Source organism: Physella acuta, unplaced genomic scaffold (assembly GCF_028476545.2).
Source record: "Physella acuta isolate Inbredline_101_S28 unplaced genomic scaffold, ASM2847654v3 ptg000223l, whole genome shotgun sequence".
Lineage (NCBI taxonomy): Eukaryota > Metazoa > Mollusca > Gastropoda > Physidae > Physella > Physella acuta.
The window spans coordinates 431892-454367 of record NW_026731742.1 but is presented as its reverse complement, the minus strand read 5'-3'; the positions used below and the strand labels follow the sequence as shown (position 1 = coordinate 454367).

At 39.7% G+C, this 22476-nt stretch overlaps 1 protein-coding gene across 2 annotated transcripts in view; it reads right to left on the bottom strand.

Annotated features, from left to right (window-relative positions):
- Positions 1-22408, bottom strand: part of LOC131937824 (valine--tRNA ligase) — a 34986-nt gene extending 12578 nt beyond the window's left edge. Inside the window, exons 1-15 of one of the 2 annotated variants that reach the window (XM_059295496.1) lie at positions 22287-22408; positions 21085-21145; positions 20151-20248; positions 19773-19893; positions 18851-19001; positions 17046-17127; positions 16726-16845; positions 16395-16503; positions 15984-16166; positions 10811-11039; positions 7080-7161; positions 6848-6924; positions 4650-4710; positions 2962-3037; positions 659-729 (exon numbers count right to left, since the gene is read on the bottom strand). In XM_059295496.1, coding sequence (XP_059151479.1) covers positions 659-729; positions 2962-3037; positions 4650-4710; positions 6848-6924; positions 7080-7161; positions 10811-11039; positions 15984-16166; positions 16395-16503; positions 16726-16845; positions 17046-17127; positions 18851-19001; positions 19773-19893; positions 20151-20248; positions 21085-21145; positions 22287-22400 — 1635 coding nt within the window. In that variant the 5' untranslated portion in view covers positions 22401-22408. Of the gene's footprint in view, positions 1-658; positions 730-2961; positions 3038-4649; positions 4711-6847; positions 6925-7079; positions 7162-10810; positions 11040-15983; positions 16167-16394; positions 16504-16725; positions 16846-17045; positions 17128-18850; positions 19002-19772; positions 19894-20150; positions 20249-21044; positions 21054-21084; positions 21146-22286 lie in introns of those variants that run through there. The other variant, XM_059295497.1, reaches the window with a different exon arrangement.
- Positions 22409-22476: the final 68 nt, after the last annotated feature.

Genomic DNA, 22476 nt, shown 5'->3' with positions numbered 1-22476 from the left:
CATACTAGTTCATAGCCAGAAGTCCACTTTTGTGTGATAACTTTCAAAACAGTTATCACTGCCGGGCCCGATGCAAAGAAAAACTTCGCATGTTTTGCACCAGTAAACAGTTTTTTTTTCGTTTCGGCAAGTCTTTGTCCTTGGCACCACGTGCATCATAACGTACATTGTCACTGTCAATATCAATGTCACTGAGTTCAGTCTCAAATTCAACGTCACTATCATCACACTATAGACCAGGAATATTATCTTCTTCATCAGAATCAATAAGTAGTTGTATTGCCTGAGATGCAGTCATTCTACTTCTTTTGTTGATATTTCGGTCTTTTGCTTCATCTTTTGCACCAACTTTATATGCTGAAGTCGATGGCTGTGGATCAGCTTTTCGTTTCAGCGGCATTGCTACGAAATGTAAACACTTTCACTTTTCCTAAAATCTATTTTTAGAATCATAATCACGCACTAAAAAGACATATGCGCAGTTTTAGTCAGTCTTCTGCTAATTATATTTAATTAGACGGTATACCGGCCGCTAGGAATATGACGCTATTTCATCGGGCCGGAAAACCGGCTTTTCGGACATATATGCCTATTGTTGAAGCCGGTTTACCGGCCTGGCGGGCTCAAAGGGTTAATAGAAAAAAAGTTCAAAGGTTACCTGTTGGGGCCAGCCAAGGCTAGTAAAGGGCAGCAAGGAGGAGGAGAACCAGGTATCTAGAACATCTTCATCTAGAACAAACAGTAACATCTTTATCTAGAACAAACAGTAACATCTTCATCTAGAACAAACAATAACATCTTCATCTAGAACAAACAGTAACACCTTCATCTAGAACAGTAACATCTTCATCTAGAACAAACAGTAACATCTTCATCTAGAACAAACAGTAACATCTTCATCTAGAACAAACAGTAACATCTTCATCTAGAACAAACAGTAACATCTTCATCTAGAACAAACAGTAACATCTTCATCTAAAACAAACAATGACATCTTCATCTAGAACAAACAGTAACATCTTCATCTAGAACAAACAGTAACATCTTCATCTAGAACAAACAATAACACCTTCATCTAGAACAGTAACATCTTCATCTAGAACAAACAGTAACACCTTCATCTAGAACAGTAACATCTTCATCTAGAACAAACAGTAACATCTTCATCTAGAATTAACAGTAACATCATCTAGAACAAACAGTAACATCTTCATCTAGAACAAACAGTAACATCTTCATCTAAAACAAACAGTAACATCTTCATCTAAAACAAACAGTAACATCTTCATCTAGAACAAACAGTGACATCTTCATCTAAAACAAACAGTAACATCTTCATCTAGAACAAACAGTAACATCTTCATCTAGAATTAACAGTAACATCTTCATCTAGAACAAACAGTAACATCTTCATCTAGAACAAACAGTAACATCTTCATCTAAAACAAACAGTAACATCTTCATCTAAAACAAACAGTAACATCTTCATCTAGAACAAACAGTGACATCTTCATCTAAAACAAACAGTAACATCTTCATCTAGAACAAACAGTGACATCTTCATCTAGAACAAACAGTGACATCTTCATCTAGAACAAACAGTAACATCTTCATCTAGAACAAACAGTAACATCTTCATCTAGAACAAACAGTAACATCTTCATCTAAAACAAACAGTAACATCTTCATCTAGAACAAACAGTAACATCTTCATCTAGAACAAACAGTGACATCTTCATCTAAAACAAACAGTAACATCTTCATCTAGAACAAACAGTAACATCTTCATCTAGAACAAACAGTAACATCTTCATCTAGAACAAACAGTGACATCTTCATCTAGAACAAACAGTAACATCTTCATCTAGAACAAACAGTAACATCTTCATCTAGAACAAACAGTGACATCTTCATCTAGAACAAACAGTGACATCTTCATCTAGAACAAACAGTAACATCTTCATCTAGAACAAACAGTAACATCTTCATCTAGAACAAACAGTAACATCTTCATCTAGAACAAACAGTGACATCTTCATCTAAAACAAACAGTAACATCTTCATCTAGAACAAACAGTGACATCTTCATCTAGAACAAACAGTAACATCTTCATCTAGAACAAACAGTAACATCTTCATCTAGAACAAACAGTAACATCTTCATCTAGAACAAACAGTAACATCTTCATCTAAAACAAACAGTAACATCTTCATCTAAAACAAACAGTAACATCTTCATCTAGAACAAACAGTAACATCTTCATCTAGAACAAACAGTAACATCTTCATCTAGAACAAACAGTGACATCTTCATCTAGAACAAACAGTAACATCTTTATCTAGAACTAGATTTATTATCAACTACATTTATTATTGACTAGCTTTAATGTCAACTAGATTTACTGTCAAATTGATTTACTTTCAAATCAATTTACTGTCAAATAGATTTACAGTTAAATAAATTTACTATCAACTAGATTTATTATCAACTAGTCCAATTGATTAACACTTTAAACCAGGGGTCTCCAAACTACGGCCAGCAGGCCTAATGCGGCCCGCGAGGTCCTCTCATCCGGCCTGCTGAGATCTTTTTGTCCTCGGGAAAACATTTTTTGTTGGAGGTGGCTGAGCAACTTTGCCCAGAAAATTCAAAACAATTAGGAAATGTAGCTTTGTGTGCAAAACTTTTGCATCACAGTACCTTTCAAATTTTGGAACAACATACCTGTGTAAACAAAAATTTTCAAGATTGAAATACGTGAAGAACAATTTGTATATATTTGAGGGAGGGGGTGGGGGTGGGGGGGGGTTAGACATTCGCCACCCCGAAGAGATGCATGGAAGAAACTCTGGCCCCCGAACTTATATTTGATAGTTAATGCGGCCCTCAGGGAAGAAAAGTTTGGAGACCCCTGCTTTAACCAAACAATCTAGTGTGACTTTGTCAAATATTTGACCTACCTTGAGTAACGGATGAAGAATTGAGTTTTTTCTTGGCCTCTTCTTCTGACATGGCACACGTTCTTTGTTTGCTGGCCTATGGACACATTTCAGGATCAAACAATTCTATATACCTAATAATCTGGTTTTGTGAAAGTGGTGACTTGGTTTTGTGCAAGTGGTGACCTGGTTTTGTGAAAGTGGTGACCTGGTTTTGTGAAAGTGGTGACCTGGTTTTGTGAAAGTGGTGACCTGGTTTTGTGAAAGTGGTGACCTGGTTTTGTGAAAGTGGTGACCTGGTTTTGTGAAAGTGGTGACCTGGTTTTGTGAAAGTGGTGACCTGGTTTTGTGCAAGTGGTGACCTGTGAGAAACTTACTGTGCAGGTGTAGACAGGTATCCTGTGAGAAACTTACTGTGCAGGTGTAGACAGGTATCCTGTGAGAAACTTACTGTGCAGGTGTAGACAGGTATCCTGTGAGAAACTTACTGTGCAGGTGTAGACAGGTATCCTGTGAGAAACTTACTGTGCAGGTGTAGACAGGTATCCTGTGAGAAACTTACTGTGCAGGTGTAGACAGGTATCCTGTGAGAAACTTACTGTGCAGGTGTAGACAGGTATCCTGTGAGAAACTTACTGTGCAGGTGTAGACAGGTATCCTGTGAGAAACTTACTGTGCAGGTGTAGACAGGTATCCTGTGAGAAACTTACTGTGCAGGTGTAGACAGGTATCCTGTGAGAAACTTACTGTGCAGGTGTAGACAGGTATCCTGTGAGAAACTTACTGTGCAGGTGTAGACAGGTATCCTGTGAGAAACTTACTGTGCAGGTGTAGACAGGTATCCTGTGAGAAACTTACTGTGCAGGTGTAGACAGGTATCCTGTGAGAAACTTACTGTGCAGGTGTAGACAGGTATCCTGTGAGAAACTTACTGTGCAGGTGTAGACAGGTATCCTGTGAGAAACTTACTGTGCAGGTGTAGACAGGTATCCTGTGAGAAACTTACTGTGCAGGTGTAGACAGGTATCCTGTGAGAAACTTACTGTGCAGGTGTAGACAGGTATCCTGTGAGAAACTTACTGTGCAGGTGTAGACAGGTATCCTGTGAGAAACTTACTGTGCAGGTGTAGACAGGTATCCTGTGAGAAACTTACTGTGCAGGTGTAGACAGGTATCCTGTGAGAAACTTACTGTGCAGGTGTAGACAGGTATCCTGTGAGAAACTTACTGTGCAGGTGTAGACAGGTATCCTGTGAGAAACTTACTGTGCAGGTGTAGACAGGTATCCTGTGAGAAACTTACTGTGCAGGTGTAGACAGGTATCCTGTGAGAAACTTACTGTGCAGGTGTAGACAGGTATCCTGTGAGAAACTTACTGTGCAGGTGTAGACAGGTATCCTGTGAGAAACTTACTGTGCAGGTGTAGACAGGTATCCTGTGAGAAACTTACTGTGCAGGTGTAGACAGGTATCCTGTGAGAAACTTACTGTGCAGGTGTAGACAGGTATCCTGTGAGAAACTTACTGTGCAGGTGTAGACAGGTATCCTGTGAGAAACTTACTGTGCAGGTGTAGACAGGTATCCTGTGAGAAACTTACTGTGCAGGTGTAGACAGGTATCCTGTGAGAAACTTACTGTGCAGGTGTAGACAGGTATCCTGTGAGAAACTTACTGTGCAGGTGTAGACAGGTATCCTGTGAGAAACTTACTGTGCAGGTGTAGACAGGTATCCTGTGTCCCCACCAAAGTTGTCTGGACAAGCACCAGTCCCTGGTAGATACACAAGGTCAACATTACGCCAGGTGGTCAGTCAACATTACACCAGGTGGTCAGTCAACATTACGCCAGGTGGTCAGTCAACATTACACCAGGTGGTCAGTCAACATTACACCAGGTGGTCAGTCAACATTACACCAGATGGTCAGTCAACTTTACGCCAGGTGGTCAGTCAACATTACACCAGGTGGTCAGTCAACATTACACCAGATGGTCAGTCAACTTTACGCCAGGTGGTCAGTCAACATTACACCAGGTGGTCAGTCAACATTACACCAGGTGGTCAGTCAACATTACACCAGGTGGTCAGTCAACATTACACCAGGTGGTCAGTCAACATTACACCAGGTGGTCAGTCAACATTACACCAGGTGGTCAGTCAACTTTACGCCAGGTGGTCAGTCAACATTACACCAGGTGGTCAGTCAACATTACACCAGATGGTCAGTCAACATTACACCAGGTGGTCAGTCAACATTACACCAGGTGGTCAGTCAACATTACAGTAATGTGGTCAGTCAACATTACACCAGGTGGTCAGTCAACATTACACCAGGTGGTCAGTCAACATTACACCAGGTGGTCAGTCAACATTACACCAGGTGGTCAGTCAACATTACACCAGGTGGTCAGTCAACATTACAGTAATGTGGTCAGTCAACATTACAGTAATGTGGTCAGTCAACATTACACCAGGTGGTCAGTCAACATTACACCAGGTGGTCAGTCAACATTACACCAGGTGGTCAGTCAACATTACACCAGGTGGTCAGTCAACATTACACCAGGTGGTCAGTCAACATTACACCAGGTGGTCAGTCAACATTACAGTAATGTGGTCAGTCAACATTACACCAGGTGGTCAGTCAACATTACACCAGGTGGTCAGTCAACATTACACCAGGTGGTCAGTCAACATTACACCAGGTGGTCAGTCAACATTACACCAGGTGGTCAGTCAACATTACAGTAATGTGGTCAGTCAACATTACACCAGGTGGTCAGTCAACATTACACCAGGTGGTCAGTCAACATTACACCAGGTGGTCAGTCAACATTACACCAGGTGGTCAGTCAACATTACACCAGGTGGTCAGTCAACATTACAGTAATGTGGTCAGTCAACATTACACCAGGTGGTCAGTCAACATTACACCAGGTGGTCAGTCAACATTACACCAGGTGGTCAGTCAACATTACACCAGGTGGTCAGTCAACATTACACCAGGTGGTCAGTCAACATTACACCAGGTGGTCAGTCAACATTACACCAGGTGGTCAGTCAACATTACACCAGGTGGTCAGTCAACATTACACCAGGTGGTCAGTCAACATTACACCAGGTGGTCAGTCAACATTACACCAGGTGGTCAGTCAACATTACACCAGGTGGTCAGTCAACATTACACCAGGTGGTCAGTCAACATTACACCAGGTGGTCAGTCAACTTTACGCCAGGTGGTCAGTCAACATTACACCAGGTGGTCAGTCAACATTACACCAGGTGGTCAGTCAACATTACACCAGGTGGTCAGTCAACATTACACCAGGTGGTCAGTCAACATTACACCAGGTGGTCAGTCAACATTACACCAGATGGTCAGTCAACATTTCACCAGGTGGTCAGTCAACATTAGGTGTAAGTAAGTATCTTACACACAGATTTATAAATAACTACAAAAAATATTGCATACCAAGTTAGACCTTTTACTACACATACAGTTAGACCAGGGGTCTCCAAACTACGGCCCGCTGGCCAAATGCGGCCCGCGAGGTCCTCTCATCCGGCCCGCGATCTTTTTTGTCCACGGAAAAAAACGTTTGCTGGTGATGGCTGAGGAACTTTGCCTAGAAAAATTAAAGACACGCCTGGAAGAAACTGGCCCCCGAACTGAAATTTGATAGTTAATGTGGCCCTCAGACTGAAAGGTTTGGAGACCCCTGAGTTAGACTATTCATTAAAATAAATTTTCTAGTATTAAATTTTTTTCAAATAGAATAAAATCGCATTGATAAAATAATTGTTCAACAAATGAATGCAAACAATATGTGCCTAATAGAGCAAAATCTTAATGGTTTAATAAGAAAACCTTGATTAAATTAATTTTAAAAGATTAAGTAAACATCTCACATAGTTTTGTTAAGAAACTCTGACCAAATGGCTTTGTTGTAGTCTGGGAAAATCTTCAGCTGCTTCGACTCCACAACCTGAGGGAAAGGACATTGGTTTTAGTGACAGTTGACTACCTGTACACTTGTGGCAGTAATTAGATTACCTGTACACTTGTGGAAGTAATTAGATTACCTGTACACACGTAGCAACAATTAGCTTACCTGTACACATGTGGCAGTAATTAACTTACCTGTATAGCCCTCTGTGACAAGCTCCTACAGTCCAGAAACCACTGATCTTTTAGTCTTGGCTCAACAATATCTCCTGATCGACTAAAGAAATCATACAATGATTAGAGCACACAAGAAACTTTTGGCTCAACAATATCTCCTGATCGACTAAAGAAATCATACAATGATTAGAGCACACAAGAAACTTTTGGCTCAACAATATCTCCTGATCGACTAAAGAAATCATACAATGATTAGAGCACACAAGACACTTTTGGCTCAACAATATCTCCTGATCGACTAAAGAAATCATACAATGATTAGAGCACACAAGAAACTTTTGGCTCAACAATATCTCCTGATCGACTAAAGAAATCATACAATGATTAGAGCACACAAGAAACTTTTGGCTCAACAATATCTCCTGATCGACTAAAGAAATCATACAATGATTAGAGCACACAAGAAACTTTTGGCTCAACAATATCTCCTGATCGACTAAAGAAATCATTCAATGATTAGAGCACACAAGAAACTTTTTAATGCAGCTATTTTTAAACCTTAACAGCATAGACAACCTCAAATATAAACATACAAAAACTTGACCCCTCTCACATACCTACATACAGAAATTTTAGCGTGACCCCTCTCACATACCTACATACAGGAATTGTTGTAGCGTGACCACTGACATACCTACATACAGGAATTGTTGTAGCGTGACCACTGACATACCTACATACAGGAATTGTTGTAGCGTGACCACTGACATACCTACATACAGGAATCGTTGTAGCGTGACCACTGACATACCTACATACAGGAATATTAGCGTGACCCCTCTCACATACCTACATACAGGAATTGTTGTAGCGTGACCCCTCTCACATACCTACATACAGGAATTGTTGTAGCGTGACCACTGACATACCTACATACAGGAATTGTTGTAGCGTGACCACTGACATACCTACATACAGGAATTGTTGTAGCGTGACCCCTCTCACATACCTACATACAGAAATATTAGCGTGACCCCTCTCACATACCTACATACAGGAATTGTTGTAGCGTGACCACTGACATACCCACATACAGGAATTGTTGTAGCGTGACCCCTCTCACATACCTACATACAGGAATTGTTGTAGCGTGACCACTGACATACCTACATACAGAAATTGTTGTAGCGTGACCACTCTCACATACCTACATACAGGAATTGTTGTAGCGTGACCACTCTCACATACCTACATACAGGAATTGTTGTAGCGTGACCCCTCTCACATACCTACATACAGGAATTGTTGTAGCGTGTCCACTGACATACCTACATACAGGAATTGTTGTAGCGTGACCCCTCTCACATACCTACATACAGGAATCGTTGTAGCGTGACCCCTCTCACATACCTACATACAGGAATCGTTGTAGCGTGACCACTGACATACCTACATACAGAAATATTAGCGTGACCCCTCTCACATACCTACATACAGGAATTGTTGTAGCGTGACCACTAACATACCTACATACAGGAATTGTTGTAGCGTGACCCCTCTCACATACCTACATACAGGAATTGTTGTAGCGTGACCCCTCTCACATACCTACATACAGGAATTGTTGTAGCGTGACCACTGACATACCTACATACAGAAATTGTTGTAGCGTGACCACTGACATACCTACATACAGGAATTGTTGTAGCGTGACCACTGACATACCTACATACAGGAATTGTTGTAGCGTGACCCCTCTCACATACCTACATACAGGAATTGTTGTAGCGTGACCACTGACATACCTACATACAGGAATTGTTGTAGCGTGACCACTGACATACCTACATACAGAAATATTAGCGTGATCACTGACATACCTACATACAGGAATTGTTGTAGCGTGACCACTGACATACCTACATACAGGAATTGTTGTAGCGTGACCCCTCTCACATACCTACATACAGAAATTGTTGTAGCGTTCCCACTGACATACCTACATACAGGAATTGTTGTAGCGTGTCCACTGACATACCTACATACAGGAATTGTTGTAGCGTGACCACTGACATACCTACATACAGGAATCGTTGTAGCGTGACCTGTGACATACCTACATACAGGAATTGTTGTAGCGTGACCACTGACATACCTACATACAGGAATTGTTGTAGCGTGACCACTGACATACCTACATACAGGAATCGTTGTAGCGTGACCCCTCTCACATACCTACATACAGAAATTGTTGTAGCGTGACCACTGACATACCTACATACAGGAATTGTTGTAGCGTGACCCCTCTCACATACCTACATACAGGAATTGTTGTAGCGTGGCCACTCTCACATACCTACATACAGGAATCGTTGTAGCGTGACCCCTCTCACATACCTACATACAGAAATTGTTGTAGCGTGACCACTGACATACCTACATACAGGAATCGTTGTAGCATGACCACTGACATACCTACATACAGGAATTGTTGTAGCGTGACCTGTGACATACCTACATACAGGAATTGTTGTAGCGTGACCACTGACATACCTACATACAGGAATCGTTGTAGCGTGACCCCTCTCACATACCTACATACAGAAATTGTTGTAGCATGACCCCTCTCACATACCCACATACAGGAATTGTTGTAGCGTGACCCCTCTCACATACCTACATACAGGAATTGTTGTAGCGTGACCACTGACATACCTACATACAGGAATTGTTGTAGCGTGACCACTGACATACCTACATACAGGAATCGTTGTAGCGTGACCCCTCTCACATACCTACATACAGGAATTGTTGTAGCGTGACCACTCTCACATACCTACATACAGGAATTGTTGTAGCGTGACCCCTCTCACATACCTACATACAGAAATTGTTGTAGCGTGGTCACTGACATACCTACATACAGGAATTGTTGTAGCGTGACCCTTCTCACATACCTACATACAGGAATTGTTGTAGCGTGACCACTGACATACCTACATACAGAAATATTAGCGTGACCCCTCTCACATACCTACATACAGGAATTGTTGTAGCGTGACCACTGACATACCTACATACAGGAATTGTTGTAGCGTGACCCCTCTCACATACCTACATACAGGAATTGTTGTAGCGTGACCACTGACATACCTACATACAGAAATATTAGCGTGACCCCTCTCACATACCTACATACAGGGATTGTTGTAGCGTGATCCCTCTCACATACCTACATACAGGAATCGTTGTAGCGTGACCACTGACATACCTACATACAGGAATTGTTGTAGCGTGACCACTGACATACCTACATACAGGAATTGTTGTAGCGTGACCACTAACATACCTACATACAGGAATTGTTGTAGCGTGACCACTCTCACATACCTACATACAGGAATTGTTGTAGCGTGACCCCTCTCACATACCTACATACAGAAATTGTTGTAGCGTGACCACTGACATACCTACATACAGGAATTGTTGTAGCGTGACCACTGACATACCTACATACAGGAATTGTTGTAGCGTGACCCCTCTCACATACCTACATACAGAAATTGTTGTAGCGTGGTCACTGACATACCTACATACAGAAATTGTTGTAGCGTGACCACTGACATACCTACATACAGGAATTGTTGTAGCGTGACCCCTCTCACATACCTACATACAGAAATTGTTGTAGCGTGACCACTGACATACCTACATACAGGAATCGTTGTAGCGTGACCCCACTCACATACCTACATACAGGAATCGTTGTAGCGTGACCACTCTGACCGCAATAGAGTCCCAACACAGACAGAGCCTCTTTGATTGTCTGACGAGCTAGAAATCTGTTTTGTCCACCAACCAGAGGTAATCCCATCTTTACAGTGCCGTCATCATTGAACATGTCAATGTCAGGTAGATTATGACGTCTGCCAACTTCATAATCCACTGGGTCATGACCAGGGGTAATTTTAACAGCACCTGTGACAGCAAAGTGACTAAAGGTTATTGACCTGTCCAATATTTCTCACTAAAATCATTGACCTGTCCAATATTTCTCACATTGACCTGTCCAATATTTCTCACATTGACCTGTCCAATATTTCTCACAAAAATCATTGACCTGTCCAATATTTCTCACAAAAATCATTGACCTGTCCAATATTTCTCACAAAAATCATTGACCTGTCCAATATTTCTCACAAAAAACATTGACCTGTCCAATATTTCTCACTAAAATCATTGACCTGTCCAATATTTCTCACTAAAATCATTGACCTGTCCAATATTTCTCACATTGACCTGTCCAATATTTCTCACATTGACCTGTCCAATATTTCTCACATTGACCTGTCCAATATTTCTCACATTGACCTGTCCAATATTTCTCACAAAAATCATTGACCTGTCCAATATTTCTCACAAAAATCATTGACCTGTCCAATATTTCTCACAAAAATCATTGACCTGTCCAATATTTCTCACAAAAAACATTGACCTGTCCAATATTTCTCACAAAAAACATTGACCTGTCCAATATTTCTCACATTGACCTGTCCAATATTTCTCACATTGACCTGTCCAATATTTCTCACATTGACCTGTCCAATATTTCTCACAAAAATCATTGACCTGTCCAATATTTCTCACAAAAATCATTGACCTGTCCAATATTTCTCACAAAAATCATTGACCTGTCCAATATTTCTCACAAAAATCATTGACCTGTCCAATATTTCTCACAAAAATCATTGACCTGTCCAATATTTCTCACAAAAAACATTGACCTGTCCAATATTTCTCACTAAAATCATTGACCTGTCCAATATTTCTCACTAAAATCATTGACCTGTCCAATATTTCTCACATTGACCTGTCCAATATTTCTCACATTGACCTGTCCAATATTTCTCACATTGACCTGTCCAATATTTCTCACATTGACCTGTCCAATATTTCTCACAAAAATCATTGACCTGTCCAATATTTCTCACAAAAATCATTGACCTGTCCAATATTTCTCACAAAAATCATTGACCTGTCCAATATTTCTCACAAAAAACATTGACCTGTCCAATATTTCTCACAAAAAACATTGACCTGTCCAATATTTCTCACATTGACCTGTCCAATATTTCTCACATTGACCTGTCCAATATTTCTCACATTGACCTGTCCAATATTTCTCACATTGACCTGTCCAATATTTCTCACAAAAATCATTGACCTGTCCAATATTTCTCACAAAAATCATTGACCTGTCCAATATTTCTCACAAAAAACATTGACCTGTCCAATATTTCTCACAAAAATCATTGACCTGTCCAATATTTCTCACAAAAAACATTGACCTGTCCAATATTTCTCACAAAAATCATTGACCTGTCCAATATTTCTCACTAAAATCATTGACCTGTCCAATATTTCTCACTAAAATCATTGACCTGTCCAATATTTCTCACATTGACCTGTCCAATATTTCTCACATTGACCTGTCCAATATTTCTCACATTGACCTGTCCAATATTTCTCACATTGACCTGTCCAATATTTCTCACAAAAATCATTGACCTGTCCAATATTTCTCACAAAAATCATTGACCTGTCCAATATTTCTCACAAAAATCATTGACCTGTCCAATATTTCTCACAAAAAACATTGACCTGTCCAATATTTCTCACAAAAAACATTGACCTGTCCAATATTTCTCACATTGACCTGTCCAATATTTCTCACATTGACCTGTCCAATATTTCTCACATTGACCTGTCCAATATTTCTCACATTGACCTGTCCAATATTTCTCACAAAAATCATTGACCTGTCCAATATTTCTCACAAAAATCATTGACCTGTCCAATATTTCTCACAAAAATCATTGACCTGTCCAATATTTCTCACAAAAAACATTGACCTGTCCAATATTTCTCACAAAAAACATTGACCTGTCCAATATTTCTCACAAAAATCATTGACCTGTCCAATATTTCTCACAAAAAACATTGACCTGTCCAATATTTCTCACAAAAATCATTGACCTGTCCAATATTTCTCACAAAAAACATTGACCTGTCCAATATTTCTCACAAAAATCATTGACCTGTCCAATATTTCTCACAAAAAACATTGACCTGTCCAATATTTCTCACAAAAAACATTGACCTGTCCAATATTTCTCACAAAAAACATTGACCTGTCCAATATTTCTCACAAAAAACATTGACCTGTCCAATATTTCTCACAAAAAACATTGACCTGTCCAATATTTCTCACAAAAAACATTGACCTGTCCAATATTTCTCACAAAAATCATTGACCTGTCCAATATTTCTCACATTGACCTGTCCAATATTTCTCACTAAAATCATTGACCTGTCCAATATTTCTCACTAAAATCATTGACCTGTCCAATATTTCTCACATTGACCTGTCCAATATTTCTCACATTGACCTGTCCAATATTTCTCACATTGACCTGTCCAATATTTCTCACATTGACCTGTCCAATATTTCTCACAAAAATCATTGACCTGTCCAATATTTCTCACAAAAATCATTGACCTGTCCAATATTTCTCACAAAAATCATTGACCTGTCCAATATTTCTCACAAAAAACATTGACCTGTCCAATATTTCTCACAAAAAACATTGACCTGTCCAATATTTCTCACATTGACCTGTCCAATATTTCTCACATTGACCTGTCCAATATTTCTCACATTGACCTGTCCAATATTTCTCACATTGACCTGTCCAATATTTCTCACAAAAATCATTGACCTGTCCAATATTTCTCACAAAAATCATTGACCTGTCCAATATTTCTCACAAAAATCATTGACCTGTCCAATATTTCTCACAAAAAACATTGACCTGTCCAATATTTCTCACAAAAAACATTGACCTGTCCAATATTTCTCACAAAAATCATTGACCTGTCCAATATTTCTCACAAAAAACATTGACCTGTCCAATATTTCTCACAAAAATCATTGACCTGTCCAATATTTCTCACAAAAAACATTGACCTGTCCAATATTTCTCACAAAAATCATTGACCTGTCCAATATTTCTCACAAAAAACATTGACCTGTCCAATATTTCTCACAAAAAACATTGACCTGTCCAATATTTCTCACAAAAAACATTGACCTGTCCAATATTTCTCACAAAAAACATTGACCTGTCCAATATTTCTCACAAAAAACATTGACCTGTCCAATATTTCTCACAAAAAACATTGACCTGTCCAATATTTCTCACAAAAATCATTGACCTGTCCAATATTTCTCACATTGACCTGTCCAATATTTCTCACATTGACCTGTCCAATATTTCTCACATTGACCTGTCCAATATTTCTCACAAAAATCATTGACCTGTCCAATATTTCTCACAAAAATCATTGACCTGTCCAATATTTCTCACAAAAATCATTGACCTGTCCAATATTTCTCACAAAAAACATTGACCTGTCCAATATTTCTCACAAAAAACATTGACCTGTCCAATATTTCTCACAAAAATCATTGACCTGTCCAATATTTCTCACAAAAAACATTGACCTGTCCAATATTTCTCACAAAAATCATTGACCTGTCCAATATTTCTCACAAAAAACATTGACCTGTCCAATATTTCTCACAAAAATCATTGACCTGTCCAATATTTCTCACAAAAAACATTGACCTGTCCAATATTTCTCACAAAAAACATTGACCTGTCCAATATTTCTCACAAAAAACATTGACCTGTCCAATATTTCTCACAAAAAACATTGACCTGTCCAATATTTCTCACAAAAAACATTGACCTGTCCAATATTTCTCACAAAAACATTGACCTGTCCAATATTTCTCACAAAAAACATTGACCTGTCCAATATTTCTCACAAAAAACATTGACCTGTCCAATATTTCTCACAAAAAACATTGACCTGTCCAATATTTCTCACAAAAAACATTGACCTGTCCAATATTTCTCACAAAAAACATTGACCTGTCCAATATTTCTCACAAAAATCATTGACCTGTCCAATATTTCTCACAAAAATCATTGACCTGTCCAATATTTCTCACAAAAATCATTGACCTGTCCAATATTTCTCACAAAAATCATTGACCTGTCCAATATTTCTCACAAAAATCATTGACCTGTCCAATATTTCTCACAAAAATCATTGACCTGTCCAATATTTCTCACAAAAATCATTGACCTGTCCAATATTTCTCACAAAAATCATTGACCTGTCCAATATTTCTCACAAAAATCATTGACCTGTCCAATATTTCTCACAAAAATCATTGACCTGTCCAATATTTCTCACAAAAAACATTGACCTGTCCAATATTTCTCACTAAAATCATTGACCTATCCAATATTTCTCACAAAAAACATTGACCTGTCCAATATTTCTCACTAAAATCATTGACCTGTCCAATATTTCTCACTAAAATCATTGACCTGTCCAATATTTCTCACAAAAAACATTGACCTGTCCAATATTTCTCACTAAAATCATTGACCTGTCCAATATTTCTCACTAAAATCATTGACCTGTCCAATATTTCTCACAAAAATCATTGACCTGTCCAATATTTCTCACTAAAATCATTGACCTGTCCAATATTTCTCACTAAAATCATTGACCTGTCCAATATTTCTCACAAAAATCATTGACCTGTCCAATATTTCTCACAAAAATCATTGACCTGTCCAATATTTCTCACAAAAATCATTGACCTGTCCAATATTTCTCACAAAAATCATTGACCTGTCCAATATTTCTCACAAAAAACATTGACCTGTCCAATATTTCTCACAAAAATCATTGACCTGTCCATGACCAACTATTGACCTGTCCATGACCAACTATTGACCTGTCCATGACCAACCATTTACCTGTCCATGACCAACCATTTACCTGTCCCAAAATTCATGTCCACAAAAGAGTCGGCTATGACAGGGATGAGTCTATCTTTGACCAAAGGGTGGACCAACCTCCTCCCAATCAGATGAGTGAAGCGGCCATCTGCGGGGTTCACGGCCACAGCTGTGTCGGCCAACATGGTTTCAAGTCTACTGGTGGCCACCACTAGCCGCTCCTCTGGTTAAAACATCAGATTACAACATCAGCTAACCGGTTAAAACATCAGATTACAACATCAACTAACCGGTTAAAACATCAGATTACATCAACTAACTGGTTAAAACATCAGATTACAACATCAACTAACTTGTTAAAACATCACATTACAACATCAGCTAACCGGTTAAAACATCAGATTACAACATCAACTAAATCTATAGGTGAAAGAATAAAATAACTTCCAACCTGAGTCAGCTACAGGGTAGGCAAAGTGGGCTAAGACACCCACCTCAACACCCCCCTCCACGCCTGGAACTTTGAGCACTGTTGGCCCTTCAACTGTCACATTGTCAACCTAATAGATGTCAACATGGAAGAAAGGGAAGTAAAGAGATGAGACAAAACAATGCTGATGTGGTAGTGTTAACAAAACAATGTGGTAGTGTTCACAAAACAATGTGGTTGTGGTAGTGTTCACAAAACAATGCTGATGTGGTAGTGTTCACAAAACAATGTGGTAGTGTTCACAAAACAATGTGGTTGTGGTAGTGTTCTGACCTGATCAATGATTCCTCACCTCAATATCAGAGAGAGATGACCTTAATGCACTAGACCAGTTGATCATTCGCTTGTCTCTATAGATTAGCCCTTTGTCATAGAGGATACAAAAGGCTTGTGTAACTGCTGAGTTTAAGGCCTGGTGATCAAACATAGAAGATACAAAAGTGTAACTGCTGAGTTTAAGGCCTGATGATCAAACATAGAGCATACAAAAGGCTTGTGTAACTGCTGAGTTTAAGGCTTGGTGATCATACAGACAAAGGTGACAGTTGGGGGGCCTGTATAGACTAAAACACAAACAACAAATCTACAACTGGCTGTAGCTTTAGCACTTACCTCATCCATTGTAAAATATTCTTTTGACCAATCAAGAGACATGCCCAAAGTTTTCAATTGCTGACTGATGACGTGGCCATGCCTGGTGAGTGATGAACAGAAAATGTTTCAAATAGAATTCACCTAGGGATATGTTCAACAAAAAATCTGGCACTATTTTCTTGAGGTGGCAACTTTACCAACCAGGTGGCAACTTTACCAACCAGGTGGCAACTTTACCAACCAGGTGGCAACTTTACCAACCAGGTGGCAACTTTACCAACCAGGTGGCAACTTTACCAACCAGGTGGCAACTTTACCAACCAGGTGGCAACTTTACCAACCAGGTGGCAACTTTACCAACCAGGTGGCAACTTTACCAACCAGGTGGCAGCTTTACCAACCAGGTGGCAGCTTTACCAACCAGGTGGCAACTTTACCAACCAGGTGGCAACTTTACCAACCAGGTGGCAACTTTACCAACCAGGTGGCAACTTTACCAACCAGGTGGCAACTTTACCAACCAGGTGGCAACTTTACCAACCAGGTGGCAACTTTACCAACCAGGTGGCAACTTTACCAACCAGGTGGCAACTTTACCAACCAGGTGGCAACTTTACCAACCAGGTGGCAACTTTACCAACCAGGTGGCAACTTTACCAACCAGGTGGCAACTTTACCAACCAGGTGGCAACTTTACCAACCAGGTGGCAACTTTACCAACCAGGTGGCAACTTTACCAACCAGGTGGCAACTTTACCAACCAGGTGGCAACTTTACCAACCAGGTGGCAACTTTACCAACCAGGTGGCAACTTTACCAACCAGGTGGCAGCTTTACCAACCAGGTGGCAGCTTTACCAACCAGGTGGCAACTTTGCCAACCAGGTGGCAGCTTTACCAACCAGGTGGCAGCTTTACCAACCAGGTGGCAACTTTACCAACCAGGTGGCAACTTTACCAACCAGGTGGCAACTTTACCAACCAGGTGGCAACTTTACCAACCAGGTGGCAACTTTACCAACCAGGTGGCAACTTTATCAACCAGGTGGCAACTTTACCAACCAGGTGGCAACTTTACCAACCAGGTGGCAACTTTACCAACCAGGTGGCAACTTTACCAACCAGGTGGCAACTTTACCAACCAGGTGGCAACTTTACCAACCAGGTGGCAACTTTACCAACCAGGTGGCAACTTTACCAACCAGGTGGCAGCTTTACCAACCAGGTGGCAGCTTTACCAACCAGGTGGCAACTTTGCCAACCAGGTGGCAACTTTACCAACCAGGTGGCAGCTTTACCAACCAGGTGGCAACTTTACCAACCAGGTGGCAACTTTACCAACCAGGTGGCAACTTTACCAACCAGGTGGCAACTTTACCAACCAGGTGGCAACTTTACCAACCAGGTGGCAACTTTACCAACCAGGTGGCAACTTTACCAACCAGGTGGCAACTTTACCAACCAGGTGGCAGCTTTACCAACCAGGTGGCAACTTTACCAACCAGGTGGCAACTTTACCAACCAGGTGGCAGCTTTACCAACCAGGTGGCAACTTTACCAACCAGCTGGCAACTTTACCAACCAGGTGGCAACTTTACCAACCAGGTGGCAACTTTACCAACCAGGTGGCAACTTTACCAACCAGGTGGCAACTTTACCAACCAGGTGGCAACTTTACCAACCAGGTGGCAACTTTACCAACCAGGTGGCAGCTTTACCAACCAGGTGGCAACTTTACCAACCAGGTGGCAACTTTACCAACCAGGTGGCAACTTTACCAACCAGGTGGCAGCTCGCACTTCAGTTAGTGAGCGTTATCTTTACCGTTCCTTCCACTTCCAGATCTCCTGGAGAAACTTTTCCCGTCCTATATCATGCCTGCTTTTCCCAGTCTCTCTTAAAAGTTTTCTCTCTACGACTGCGTGAGTTGCGATGCCAGCGTGGTCAGTTCCTGGTATCCAGAGTGTCTTGTGGCCTGCAGGTTTTTAGGACAAGTTGGTCATTCACTAGTGTCAGTGTCAATTGTGTCAGTGTCAATAGTGTCAGTGTCAATTGTGTCAGTGTCACTAGTTTTAAAGTCACTAGTGTCAGTGTCAATAGTGTCAGTGTCAATAGTGTCAGTGTCAATTGTGTCAGTGTCACTAGTTTTAAAGTCACTAGTGTCAGTGTCAATAGTGTCAGTGTCAATAGTGTCAGTGTCAATTGTGTCAGTGTCACTAGTTTTAAAGTCACTAGTGTCAGTGTCAATAGTGTCAGTGTCAATTGTGTCAGTGTCACTTGTGTCAGTGTCAATAGTGTCAGTGTCAATTGTGTCAGTGTCACTAGTTTTAAAGTCACTAGTGTCAGTGTCAATAGTGTCAGTGTCACTAGTGTCAGTGTCAATTGTGTCAGTGTCACTAGTTTTAAAGTCACTAGTGTCAGTGTCAATTGTGTCAGTGTCAATAGTGTCAGTGTCAATTGTGTCAGTGTCACTAGTTTTAAAGTCACTAGTGTCAGTGTCAATTGTGTCAGTGTCAATTGTGTCAGTGTCAATAGTGTCAGTGTCAATAGTGCCAGTATCACTACTGTCAGTGTCAATTGTGTCAGTGTCACTAGTTTTAAAGTCACTAGTGTCAGTGTCAATTGTGTCAGTGTCAATAGTGTCAGTGTCAATTGTGTCAGTGTCACTAGTTTTAAAGTCACTAGTGTCAGTGTCAATTGTGTCAGTGTCAATTGTGTCAGTGTCACTTTTGTCAGCTGTTCTTACCTTTCATCCTGTGCCACCTGACAATGGCGTCTTGTACTGCACAAGTCAGTGCGTGACCTAAATGCAGATTCCCCGTCACATTGGGGGGTGGGAGCAGCAAAGAAAATGTTTCTCCGTCTCCCTGAGGTCAAACAATCATCTCAGTCAATAGAAATACAGAGGTCAAATCAGTCAATAGAAATACAGAGGTCAAACAATCATCTCAGTCAATAGAAATACAGAGGTCAAATCAGTCAATAGAAATACAGAGGTCAAACAATCATCTCAGTCAATAGAAATACAGAGGTCAAACAATCATTTCAGTCAATAGAAATACAAAGTCAGACATGAGACAGTAGCCCATGAACCAGCTGACCAGCTGACCCAGACTGTACTCACCATACGAGGCCTGAAGTAGCCTTGCTGTTCCCACCACTCGTACCAGCCATTTTGGATTTCCTTAGAGCTAAATGTCTTGGACATGGGTGATGTAGTGTCTGCAACATTTGAATACTTGGGTAAATAGAGTGGGAGTGATCTCCCAAACTTTCTCATATATTACATTTTTTCAAATTGACTAGAATTGCTTTAAAAAAATAAGTGAGCACCAATCCATGTATATTATTAGATTAGAAAATTAGTGCTGTTAAAGGAAACATTGATTACTTCAAAAATTTAATTAAACATCAAATTAAGTCACATTTTATGTGACAATGCGCTGTTATCAAGTCTTGATCTACATGAAAGTTTAAAAGAAATTATTCCAGTAGAAATGTTTGAAATTTTTCTCACAAGTTTTAACCTATTATAGACAGAGGAATCAAGATAAGTCAATTTTTATGTTTTTTTTTTTTAGAGATCTGACAATATAAAGTACTAAATCCAGTCACCAAAAATAGAAATCAGTTAATAAAATCTGATACTTATGTATAAAATTTCATCCACCAAACTTAAACAGCACTCAAGTTATTGGCTTTATAGAAACTGGAAGTAGAGTAAGTACCACTTCCAGTAACCAGAAGTTGTTCAAATTTGATACAAAACTTATATGTGAAAGTTCATTAAGTGTAACAGTACTTAAGTTATTGTACTCACCAACAGACAGACAGACACACAGACAAAATTGCAAAACAAAGTTTTTCAGACTCAGGGATTTGTGTGAAGTATTTCACACTACTAAACCATATTCATATACAAAAAAGTAAAAATATTTTATGAAACATTTTATTACTTAGTTAAAAAATGGTAGATACTGCTTTGTGACATTTAATGTACTGTACATTATGTACTGACCTTTCTTGGTGGCATTAGAACATTTTAATTATGAACTGACCTTTCTTGGTGGCATAGCTGCTGTATCTGAGTGTACACGTGGTATAAACACATCCAAGGTTCTAAACAAAAACGGAAGAAGAAAATAATGTGAAGGTGCTACAGGCATCAACAAACACAAAATAACTCAACTTTAACCCACTCTTCCCTAGCCATTAAAAGTAATAGACCCACTATTCCCTAGCAGTTCTAGCAGACCCACTTTTCCCTAGCAGTTGTAGTAGACCCACTTCTTCATAGCATATGCCCTCTTAAATACCCCATCTTAAATCGTCATTATAAAATTATTTTTGAAGAAGCTGTAGAAATGTTTAGAAATGAATTTCTTTTTATTATAATTTTTATTACATTCATAATTTTTGAAATTGTAAACATAAAGTAACAAGAAGAGGTTCTAATTTTAACATGAAAGTTACATTTTATTATGGGGGACCCATGGTGAGGGAAGGATGGAGGGAGAATGGGAATAGGGCTCTTCCTTTTTCCCCATTCCCTGCCTGCAGCGCGGGAATAAATGTATTAAGGGAAGAATATCTGATAGTTGATAGCCCAGTGACTCAGAGTTGGGCAAATCTATCAAAGTGGGGGGGGGGGGGGGGGGGGGGGAAAGCGGGGGGTCTAAACTCAAATTCATAATTTTTGTGATGACCTCTGATGCTTTCTTAATTTAATACTCTCCAGGGGTATCCAATACAAGATCAGAATAGCCAACATTGCAGATAATACTGCAATTTGTAAAGTAAAATTTAAAATGGAGTTGGAGGCAGGCATGCGTTGGACGAGATGTGTTCCATCATAAAGATTCATTATTGATGACATGGATAAAATGTTTTTATTTTTTATTTTGCCATCATAGTTCATAGAGTCATAGGCTATGACTCATAGCAATTGAAAATCAAACAATCTAGGCTAAAGGCTGAAAATAATTCAGATATTCAATTAATAATTAACCATTCGAGACTATTTAAATCAAGTTTCATGGTATGGGTCCACTAGAATTTTTTGCATTCTGGCTTAGCCGGAGGTAAACAAACAGTTTTGAAACAGGTACAGTAACACTAACAACAGTAGGTGAGTAGGCCAGGCCCATTACAATACATTTTTGTTGTTTTCGGCATTAGTAAGACCTGGTTGCAATGTAAATTAAAATTAGCAAACTTTAAAACCGTATTGATTTTTAAATTAAATAATAAGGTACTCTACTTTTTTATTTGTCGATAGAAAATTTACGGCGGCAATATGGTTTAATGATCTATAACAATGGCATAAGCAACCATTTCGTGAAGTCAGATTAACTTTGTATAAGGAGGCAGCCATAATGGATGTGTTCGTCTAAATATCAAAAACGACAAAATATTAAAACTCGCCATAAATAGGACTTTATAACGCCATA